This window comes from Molossus molossus, unplaced genomic scaffold (genome assembly GCF_014108415.1).
Source record: "Molossus molossus isolate mMolMol1 unplaced genomic scaffold, mMolMol1.p scaffold_m16_p_1, whole genome shotgun sequence".
Lineage (NCBI taxonomy): Eukaryota > Metazoa > Chordata > Mammalia > Chiroptera > Molossidae > Molossus > Molossus molossus.
Window position 1 is genome coordinate 53,104,129 of NW_023425344.1, and position 12,195 is coordinate 53,116,323.

Below are 12,195 nucleotides of genomic sequence, written 5' to 3' on the forward strand. Positions count from 1 at the left end.
TTTTATGAACTTTGAATTCAAATGGTTATTCTGACCATAAGAGAGCAAAGCAAAGACCTATCAATCTAGAATCTGAATATTATACCAGATATTCATTAACCACATCAAGTACACTGACAAAGAGAACTACATATTATAACAAAAAATAATCTAGTTTAAACTGAAATTCTAAGCAAAGGGGGAAGAAAGAAGATATAAAATGTTTTAGTTTTCAATCTTACCCTATTTAAATCGTGGGATGGGGGGGTTAACTGAGTGACATCTGGTGGAGGAGCTGAAAGCAAGTTATTAGGATAGTCCAAAAGATAGCAAACAACACTTGTATGGCCACCTTTTGCTGCTTCTATCAACATAGTTGAGCCATCCTAAAAGAATGGATATGGAAGGAAAAAAAATTTTTTTTTAATAAGCTAATTTCCAGAACCATTAAGAAAGATAAAGCCAAAAGGCCCATATACATCATCAAAACCATAGGTTGAGTAAAGAATACTTTCCTCTAATAAAACAGAAGAAAATGAATACACTTAGAATACCATTATAGATGAAACTTGTAGATGGTATTTTCTAGTATTCAAGAATAAAGAATCCACAGTGCAACCTGAAACATATGAATTACATACTTTTAAACGATGAGTAGGATCTGCCCCATGAGCCAGAAGTAGTTCCACCACGGCCAGATGACCCCCTGCACAAGCCAGGGACAGTACAGTATGGTCATTATTAGCTGTAGTTCTATTTACATTCGCTCCTGAAACAGACAAGGCAGAGAAAATCATGTTATTAGAGTGTAGTTTCTCAAATTATGATAAATTTCAAAATCATAAAAATAGAAGATAACAGTATAATAAAGTCCCAAATAGCCATTACCCAGTTTGAATGATTATAAACAGTCAATCTTGTTTCACATATATCCACATCACTTTCCCTCTCCCATCTTGAATTATTCTGAAACACATTTCAGACAAATGTGATATAATTTCATCTATAAATACTTCAGTATGTGCCAGTAAAAAATAAGAATAAAAGAATATACTACTAATGTAATCACTGTTTTTAAAAAGTAAAATATAAAATTTTATTTACATTTTAAGTTATTCAGTAGAAAAGTGGACTAAAAACCAATGAAAAAAATTCACACTGATCCCCATGGACTAAGTATGTAGAGAATGAAAACAAGTATTCGTCTTAGATTTGAAGCACTGTGCTAAGCAATGTGAAAATTGAAAATAAAATGGCAGAAAGAAAATGAAATCGAATTCATTAAAATTAACAAAGAAGCAAGAGGCCTGGCCAGTGTGGCTCAGTAGATTGAGTGTCACCCCATGGACTGAGAGGTCCTGATTGGATTCCCAATAAGGGCACATGCTTGGGTTTCGGGCTTGATCCCCATAAGGGGGAGTGCAGGAAGCAACCAACTGATGTATCTCTCTCACATGGATGTTTCTTTCTCTCTCTCTCTTCCTGTCTAAAAAAAAAAAAAAATCAATAAATACATATTTTAAAAAAACAGAGTATAGTGAGTATGTAAATAATTTCATTCTTGAAAATACTTTGGTAGAAACATACATCACAAGTGAGTGTTCAAATAATTTAATCAGTAAAACATTTCTGATTTATTTACATATAAACAATTGCAAACTGTACATTTCTTTAGTTATTTTTGATAAGAAGAAAATGCCATAAATTGCCTTTTTAATTGTATACAGTCTTTTCACACACAGTCTTTCTCTTTTACCAAGTTAATCAGGGTTATAAACATAAAAATCCAGGTTTCAGTTATCTAAATCCTCAAAGTTTTATACAGAGAAATATTTTTTCAAAAGTGTTTCTTGACAAGGTGGTACTTTGTATGACAATTCTTTATAGCTTGGAACTGTTCTATGTATAGCAGGATGTTTATCAACTACCCACTCACAAAATCTCAGCATATGATACCAAAAAAATGTCCTCTTATCCCTTAATCTTTCAATATCTGAGTGCAGCCCTGGCCAGTTTTGCTCAGTGGTTAGAGCACTGGCCCTCAGACTGAAGGGTTGCAGGTTTGATTCCAGGTTCGATCTCCAGTCCTGGTCAGGGTCATGCAAGGACAACCAACCAATGTGTGTGTGTCTCTCTCTCCTCCTCCCTCCCTCATTCCCGTCTACTCTAACAAAAATCAATGGCAAATATCCTCCGGTGAGGATTGACCCTCCCCTTCCCATTTTAATTAATTAAACATAAATAAATAAATACCTGAGTTCAGGGAACAGATACCTTTCATTAAAAACAAAACAAACACAACCCTATTATTTTACACAAACCTACCTTTACTAATTAAGAACTGAACAGTACAAACATGACCAGCTCTTGCAGCTTTCATTAAAGGAGTTCTTCCACCTTCAGATTCATGCTCCTATTTAAAAAACACAGACTTAATTGATATTTAATTGCTATTGAACAATTATTCTTTCTCGTGAAAATCAAAAGGAAAACAATGGGACTAATTTCTGAATCTAAACATATCATAAACATCATTCTTTGAAGGAAATTTAGCAATACGTCTTTCAATTTTAGAAATCTAAATTTAGAAACATGTCCTACAGAAATAATTTAAGAACTAGAAATATATCCCTGTGGTTGTGATGCCCTCATCCAAATTCATCTGGATCCTTTTACCTTCGCTCTTTACAAAAAGAATTGTGAAACTTGAACAGCGAATGGCACTCTAGTGTAGCCCTCTTGAAATGATCACATTATTAGCATTAATCTCATCCACTCCAAGTGATTTTCATTTTGTAAGTTTATATCCTATCTGTATGACTTTCTGTAAGCACATCACTCTCTTTCATTATCTTTATTTTACCTTATATAAAAACAAAAGGCTAGTGATTACTTAACTCTAAACCACTGATTATAAAATATTACCAGAGATATCTAGATCTCAAAAGGATGGATGAAGAATCTATTGCGGTCTTGTGATTACTGGGTATTTGAGAACACTACTAGAAAAGTTGTCAGATCTTAGAATATATAGGTTTGAAAAAAAAATACCTTTTATGAATGTATTTTTAACACTCACATCTGATGAACAACTTCTGATTTTTCTCTTAAGCCATACATTAGGCTATTCTAATTGCAGTTAACTAAGCAATATTACATTGTTGCGTGTTTCATAGCCACTGTGGTAAATACTGAAAATATAGTTCTTAAACTGAAGAAGCTCAAAATCTAGTAAGAAAGTAATACACACACAATTAGAATATGTGTGTCATAAGTGCTTCAAGAATTGTGCCAACACATGCAGAGCTGCAAGAGACCACAATAATAATGTAATTCAACCCTCTCCTTTCATAAATAAGTTAAATCAAGCTTAAAAAACTAGTTTATGTAGGAGCCTATTTCTGCCTGTACGTGAATTTGTCATAAACTATGAACTTCAGGAAAACCCATTTATTTGTTAATCTCAGTCCCAAGAAATTATGAGTGCTTATATTTCAACTAAACTAAAACCACCTTTTACTCCTACTACCTCACAGTCTAAACTGGAAGACTAGTTATTTTCCCCACACACATTTGCTTATGCTTCCCTATCTCTCAGGCTATACCCACCCTATACTATTTCGTCCAACTAGAATATCTTTTTGTCACAACACTGCCACATCTACCTTTCTAAATGTTACCCAGCCCAAAATATAATCTCAGATGACATCTTTACCTCTTCTGACCTTGTTTACTCTCTGTAATTTCCCTGACATTTCTTTACAATCTTCCTTATAATGACCTCAGTATTTCCTCCTTCTTACTAAATTAAAAGGTAAATGAAGGAAAAAAATTATTTATTAAGTACTCATCTTTTAAACTTATTTTATTCAAAAATGCTTTGAACAGTATTAGAACAATTCATTTCCTAAGTTCAGTGAAATGCCTCTAAGCCATATTTGCCTTTTTATACCAAATCAGGAAATTCTAAAAATAGCTAAGTATCTAAGAGAAAATAATTTTGTTTTAATATATCTAACACAAAGTTTTTCCTTTTCTTTGGTGGGGAATGAGGAGTAGATTTGATAGTCCTGCTAACAAGGAAAATACTAATGGGCACCAAATGGTATAGAAAAGAAAAACATGACTAAATGAGATAATAATGGTAAAAAGTCCAATCAGAAATAAAGAAATACCTTTTGCTTATATTCTCCATGTAATTTTAAATTAATTCCTTGTATTTGGATTTAAAAAGTGACATAGCTTACCAGATCTGCTCCTGCCTGAAGTAAAACATCCGCTACATCAGTATGACCATTTTCACAGGCATATGTTAGTGCTGTATCCCCTGTTGCTGTTGTTGCATGCACATTAGCTCCTGCAACAGTAGAACAATGCACAGACTTAAAAAAACAATCATAAGACACAAATGATGGACACAGAAACTTCTTCTAGATAAGCCATATCTCCTCAAATTAGACAAAATATCCTTATCCATTTCTAGAAAGAGAATACTGTCAGCATCTTTCAAAGCAAAAGAGAAAAAAACAACAGAACTAGATAACTGCTTGAAATTTAAGCTGCAGATACTTCAAACAGCAATAAGAAAAATTATTTATGCAGAATACACACAAATTTTATCACATGACCTTTTCACATTCAGTGTGCCATAACACCAGAAAAATTATTTGTACTATAAACATTTTTACTTAAATTATGTAAAAAAAACTTCCAAATGCAAAAATGCCTACCTGCTGCTAATAAGTATTTAACTAACTCCAAATGACCCTCTTGAGCAGCTTCCATTAAAGGGGTAGAACACCCTAGTTCTATATCAGCTCCTGCCTTAATAAGAAAGTCTGCCACTTCCAGAAAACCTCCACAGCAAGCCAGAGTTAAGGCAGTTTCTTGAGTTTCTTCTGTCTGTGCATTGATATTTGCTCCTAAAATTTAAAGGAAGTCATTAAATTATTACAGAAATAAAAAACAAGATTATTTCCTAGTAAATTATACTTCAAAAATGAGTATTTGTATCACTTTACAAAATAACAGTGTCTCTCCCCTACTCTGAGAGGCAGTTAAAAATAAACTATCAAAACCATATCCACTAATTGTATTTGATGTACATAGCTGAAGTAAGATTTATTCAGCCAGAGGGTACAAATAAGGTGATAAAAGAGCTTAGAAAAATAAATTACATTCCCTCCTTATAAGATTGAAAAATAATGATGAAAAAGATGTTGATTAATTATTAACACCTAATGTTTAATATGCTAGTACTATTTCCCACACAGTATCGAAAGCATTCTACATGTTACTATCAGCTCCATTTTACACCTAAGAAAGGTGTAAACTGAAGTTTAAAAAACTTGACCAAAGTCATAACATCATCATCATCACTATTACCATCAACACAGCTAACACTTAACAGGTACTATATGATAGTTTTCTAAAATCTGTATCTATGTATTTTCTCACAAAAACCCTACAGATGAAAAAATTAGGGCACAGGTTAGAAACTTGCCTTAAACTACAAAGTTGACAAGCAGTAGAATTGTGATTCAAACCTAAGAAGTCTGCTCCAAAATTATTCTTTTAAAATTCTAGTCATTATTACCTCTCAGTAAAAAGGTTTTATTAAAATGTGCCATTCCTCTTAAATTTGTCTAAACAAAAACTTTACTATTAAGACAGATATAAAAATTAGACTACAAATATGGATGGAAATGAGAGATCACTTCTCAATTTAAGGTATCTTAATAAAGTAACTCATTTTCCCAAAAGAAAACTCCATGTGTACTGGGCTCTTTCACAGCTTCTTATATGTGCATTCTAGCACTCTCATCAAGTTAATCCTTAGGGCAAGATTTCTCATATGCGTTTCATGAAACATTAGATATTAAGTTAAGAAGTGTTGAATCTCATATATGCTCCTACGTAATCTACATCCCTACCTGACCTCCAGTTCTCTGTTTTTTTTTATTATTTTTTAATCTTCACTCAAGGAAATGTTTTTATTGATTTTACAGAGGAAGAGAGAGAGAGAAACACTGATAGGCTGTCTCTTCTACACACACCAACCAGGGATCAAACCCACAACTTGGGTATGTGCACCAACCGGGAACTGAACCCACAATCTTTTGGTGTATGGGATGAAGCTCCAACCAACTGAGCCACACTAGTCAGGGCCAGTTCTGTTTTTACTGATTATTTTAGAGGTGGAGGAAGGAAGAAATAGAAACATGGATCGGCTGCTCTGCACACCCCCTACTGGGGATCGACCCCGAAACCCGGACACGTGCCCTGACCAGGAATCGAACCCAGAACTCTCAGTACATGGGATGACACTCAATCCACTGAGCCACACCAGCTTGGCCAGTTCTGTTTTTAATCATGTAGCACATGATAGCTCTAAAGCTCTATATTCAAGAAGTTTATTTGATTTTGTTTAGCACAGTATGAAATTCATTTTCAAAGCAAATATTTTATTAGTTTTTGTGAAAACTCTCATTATAAATCTATTAGAAAGATGAAATACTGAATTTAATTTTTAAAATTTAAATCTTACATTTTATACATTTATGCTTTAGTGTCTTGATTGGAATGGTTACCTTGGCCTAGAAGTAACGCAACCATTTCTTCATGTCCTTCACGAGCTGCTTCCATCAATGGTGTATAACCTTCATCATTCACCTCTTCCAGGCTAGCTCCTCTTTCAATAAGTAAGGCCGCAAGTTCCACATGCCCACCACATGCAGCCAAAGTCAATGGTGACTCAAATGAATCAGCAGGCATGTTCACTTGGGCACCACTGTCAAGAAGTAACCTAGCTACTTCAACATGGCCATCCTAATTAGAATGCAATTAAAAAAGTAAATCAGCATCATTAAAAAAAAAAATCTTTAAAAATATGAAGATTTCTCAATTATTATACAAATAAAGCTACCAATCTCCATTCAAATAAGAACTAATAAATCTACACTAACAGTTGAGTAAGCAAGTATTATTAAGACCTATCTATATTTCTTCAGTACAGAGGAGGAAACAGAGATTGAGAATATAAAACACAGAAAAATGATGCCTTCAATCAAGAAGTTTATTAACCATCAGGAAAAAGAAAACAGTAATAAGTACATGAAACAAGAGACTATTATAAGATAACATCAACACTGCATGGCATAAACTTATTAAAAGGAAAAGGGTTAGAAAGCAAAAGTTGGAATTTGTTGTAAGAAACCTTAAGAACAAGTAAACTTTTGATTAGGTAGAAAAAAACAAAGACGATAATGTTAGTTAGGATTGGGAGAACTGTGAATGATGTGTTAGGGGAAGGGGAACACAATATGCACATGGTACTTCTTTTATTGTTCAACATTCAAATGCCAATGAACATTAAGAAAGAGAAAAAAAGAAGTACTCTTATTATCTTCCCTCCCCTTTACCACAGCTTTACTCACTATTAGCAATGCCAAGGCCCCTTTTTGCATTCGATTTTTTTCCTTTGATATATTTTACCTTTTATATATTGTATCACAGGCACTTCATCTTTTTAACATGTCATGCTCATTTTTGCCTCTGTGTTTGCCATATACCACCACTTTAATGTCTTATGACTAAAAGATTACTTAGGTATTCCTCTAGCTCAGAATTTTCTCCCTCCATAGCCAAATCCTGTATTTCCTGGCCCCTACTAAAAATATCTTTCATCTACTTATAACACTTCCAGTGCATACTGGTTAAATCTATAAAATATTCCATTTAATTTCTTAATTTACTTACGGGTTGTTTCTTGGGGGGGGGGGGGGGGGGGCGGAGTTTACAAATGTTTTAAGTTCCTTATCATGAGGATATTACTGATGTGTTTTCCACACACTATCTCATTTAATCTTCACAACAAAACCCCAGAGGATATTATTCCTCATCTTAAAAGATGGGGAAACTCAAAACCTTTGGAGAAAACTTATGTTTGTTTAAAAAATATAATTTACTAAAGCAAACACTGGCATGGCACTAAAAATACAAACAAAGAAAATTCAGGTCTTAAGTGGCTACCTATTTTTTAAATTACTAATTAAAAATTAACATCCTTTATTATTCACTGAAGGAAAGTTGCAACCAGAAATCTCAAATTCATTTGGGGCCTTTATCTATCTTTGTCATGTATCTGTCTATAATGTTACTCTGATCCATTTCTGTGCCACAAATCACTGAGATACAAAAAGTTTAAGAGTACTATTATTACCCATTTCCACGTACAAACTCTAAAACAGAGTCCTTACAAAAGGAACTCAGGGCTCAGAAAAGACCATGACAGAGAGGGAATTATGTAACACAAATAATATTCTAACTTCAAATTTTTCTTTTCTTTTTTTGGTGGTACGTGCCCCTTGCAAGAACCGAACCCGGGTCTCTCAGGTCCACAGGCCAACACTCAACCACTGAGCCAAACTGGCCAGGGCTCAAATTTTTATAAATATTGGTTTGATAAACATGTTATGCTTAGTAATATGTGTGTATTCTGTGAATTATAGTTCCCTCCTTTAATATTCTTGGTCAACCTTTTTAAAAATCATTTTGTGCCAACTATGTAAAACTAGTATAATTATGTGAGACTAAGAAAATGAAGGTAGTGCTATAAAGCTTCAGAAAGTACATCTAATAAAAGTCAATGTTATACAACTGTCTCTGAAAACTAATAATAATTCAAGATAGCAGAAATTCTTCTCTATAATAAGGCTATAACAGACAGAATTTTTGAGCCAAAGGAAAAGGCACTCAATGTACACTATATAATATGTAAATATATTTCATGTATTTCACCAATCTTACCATACAAGCCTCCATTAGAGCAGTGTGCATTTCATCTGTTTTATGTTCTTGATCTGCGCCTGCTTCCAAAAGAAATCGCACCATCTCTAGGTGTCCTAAACCAAAAGTGTATTAAGATTACTTAAAAATCGTATTCCAAAAGATGTAAAACAAATTATAATATTTAGTAGTTTCATATAAATTACAGCATTAAAAATTTAAGTATAATACTAACGTCAACTACAAGCTACCCTCAGCTACTGAATACAAGTTATCTTTGCTGTTCTACTCCTTATCCTGTTGCTCTACCACTGTTGCTACTAGAATCCTTGCTGCAGGTGAGCAAAGATGCCACTAAAATCCAATACCCAGAATATCCCCTCTACAACCTTTTAAGAGCCCAGGCATGCTATAGTTATTTTATTTATGGTGTGGAATAAATTAACTATCATGAACTAGTAGCCTTGGAAGATTATTATCATTGAAGATATTCTGTGAGAAAATGTGTTTTTAAATTTCAGTAACTAAAACTTTTTGGGAACAATGTGCATGTAAGTTGAGAACTGGATATATAAAAATATCCTTGAAACAATACCATTTAGTCAATATTTATTCATTTATTTAGATATAAATATACATACACCTATACACATGCTTATATTCAATCAACTGGGACTAGGGAGGAATAGATGGTGGAATCACTGATAAAGACTTAAAATAAAACTACCTTTGCTGAGGAAGGGTAGCATCTGCCATGTCTTGTTTTTGTTACCTACCTTCCAGCCTCCCTTTCCTCTGTGATTCTCCTTCCCAAAGAGCCTCATCAGTGTTCAGCCTCAGCCTAAGTTCTATCCCTTCCCCATCTCCTCCTTGTCAGTCTATGGCCTAGGAGACCTCACCAGAAATAGAGGAAAAGGAGAGAGCCCTTGGATCCATGAAGATACTAGAGACAGCTCTCCACTAGCTCAGTTCTGTATTTAGTTTCTAATTAAAGCCTGCAAGCTCCAACTTCAGATGCCCAATTTGGAAAGCAGGGTGGTGCTACAAGCAAAGGAGAGAGGGAAGAGTACCTATATGTAGCTCATCTTAATGCTCTTCTGGCTAGCTGGGACTCAGTAGTAAAATGCAGCCAGGTTCAAGAATCAAGAAGTATTGTGAAAAGGTCAATCTGCCTTGGAGATGCTGGCCCAAGGCTTAATTCTTCTCCTTCCAGAATATCAGCCTCTGCCTAATTACCCAACCAAACTGGGGAACTAATGGACCTCAGCTGTGCTTCTTAATCACCCTGTACCCGAAAATCTGTTAACATCGGATAATAAATACACTTTAGATAGACCATTTTTAACTTAAATTTTAGTCATTCTTGTATCTAAGCATTATTTTAACCATGTTTTTAAGAAAATTATTCCAAAAGAACTCTCACAACCTTGGTCACTCTGAAAGAGAATGAAACAAAACACACCAGGGACAGGACTAGGGTGAGGCAACAAAGTCCTGGGAGCAAAATTTTAGGAGGTATTCACTCGCAAGCTTGGGTAAATGAAGATTCAGCCACTGAGAGTATCTCAAGTTTTATACTCGCCTTGCAAGAGCTTTTTCTTGATGCCTCAGTGTCCAAAATTCATCATTTATTTTATGACAAAAAATATGGTACAGCTGATGATATGAAACATTGACTTGAATGGCTATGCAGACATACAGTTGCATGTAATTTGCTTTTTTAAAAAGTTCCTTAGTTTATAGCCATTTATCTGTCATAAAGGAGAAATTTGAAAAATATCTGCCTCTGTGGCTTTCTTTTTAGAATGTAGAATCTAGAGCTGAAGACCAAATCATTTTTTTAGACAATTATCTTGCCTTACCCCCCAAAATATTTTTCTGTATTATCAATATTTTCCAGTTGGTTTACATCACTTAAAATATTATGCACCCCATTTGTAAAGCTATATATGGGTAGGCATTCTCAATTTCGATCAGCTCTTACTTCTAACTTTACTAAATGTGTTGATGATACTCCAAAATTGTTCTTTTGAATTCAAACTCCCTCCATGTCACTTTTCATTTTTCTTCTCTTATATCTTCCTTTTTCTTCAATTTCTCTCTTTTCTTCTTGGCACCTTAAGAAATACCTTAAGCACCTTCTTGTTAGTAGATTATTCTGGCTACTTTTATTGTATTTTCTTTTAAACTTATAGGCTGAATGCTTCTGGATTAAATAAGATTCTTTTGTTTGAACCAGGAAAAATATTCTAACATGCAACACCATTTAAAAGTGATTACTAAAATTAAATAACTTTCTGATAAAGTAACTGGAGCAATAGTCATTTTTCATTGACAACATTTATAATATTGAGTTTATATTTTAAAAGTTTACATATTAGACTTTCACTTCAAAGACTTTAAACACTTATTTACGTTAATTAATGCTATATACTATTACATTTTAATTTTACATTTAATTTTAATTAAAATATATAAACTGTCATTTCAGGTGTTTAAAACTTTGTGGTACGTGTCCCTAGCAAGAACCGAACCCGGGACTCTCTGGTCCGCAGGTCGATGCTCAACCGCTGAGCCAAACTGGCCAGGGCAGTGTTTAAAACTTTGTTTTGAAAAGATCTTTTATACTGTACCTTTATAACAAGCTAATGTAAGGGCACTCTCTTTAAATTCATTGGAATGCGTATTAATGCCAGCCCCATTTTCTAGCAGCAATCTGGCTACTTCCACATGTCCAGCACTTCCAGCTTCCATAAGAGGAGTATGACCATTTTCATTATGGTCCTCAATACTAGCACCGGATTCCAAGAGCACCTTTACAACATCTACATAGCCTCCAGCACAAGCATATGTAAGTGCTGTATTGCCTATTTTAGAGAAGAAAAACAAAAAGACAATAACATAAAATATCAAAATAACACAATCTAATTTAATATAAAAAAGAAACTGAAATAAGAGACTATAACCTTAATACATTCAGATAACATTCTTAGATATATTTCCTTCCCTCACTGTATTCTATCTTACTGAAATCAATTTGCCGCTCTTTCCATTTAAAATCATAATCAAATACATGTGGAAAATCAGATACACTCACTACAATTATAGTTATAAAAGAACTGAGCAATTCTGAAAGTCTTTCCAGATGACAAAAAGGTTATATTCATTCTAACTGTAATCAGAGAAACACTTCACAAGCTTTATTTTGTTGGATTGTAATTATTCATTGTATATAGGTACACCTCATACTGTTCCTTTTCATCATACATATTGTTTTCTCTACAATTTCAAATATCAGTTAACTGATCAAAATAAAAGTAACTTCAAAAATATTCCTTCTCCCATGTTACAGGGAAAAATAATCAACTTTCTGGGTAAAATAAGGATTTCTAAAACTCCTTCAAACTTAATGTATAGACATTAAAAATC

The 12,195-nt window shown here is 33.7% G+C and overlaps 1 protein-coding gene across 18 annotated transcripts in view; it reads right to left on the reverse strand.

Annotated features, from left to right (window-relative positions):
* The window catches only part of ANKRD17 (ankyrin repeat domain 17), a 193,160-nt gene that overhangs the window by 75,546 nt on the left and 105,419 nt on the right, over positions 1-12,195 (reverse strand). For all 18 annotated transcript variants that reach the window (XM_036271035.1, XM_036271043.1, XM_036271051.1 and 15 more), the window contains 8 exons: positions 11,400-11,633; positions 8,788-8,882; positions 6,570-6,807; positions 4,710-4,901; positions 4,227-4,336; positions 2,305-2,392; positions 621-748; positions 222-365 (listed from right to left, as the gene is read on the reverse strand). In XM_036271035.1, the coding sequence (XP_036126928.1) occupies positions 222-365; positions 621-748; positions 2,305-2,392; positions 4,227-4,336; positions 4,710-4,901; positions 6,570-6,807; positions 8,788-8,882; positions 11,400-11,633 (1,229 nt within the window). The remainder of the gene's footprint in view (positions 1-221; positions 366-620; positions 749-2,304; positions 2,393-4,226; positions 4,337-4,709; positions 4,902-6,569; positions 6,808-8,787; positions 8,883-11,399; positions 11,634-12,195) is intronic.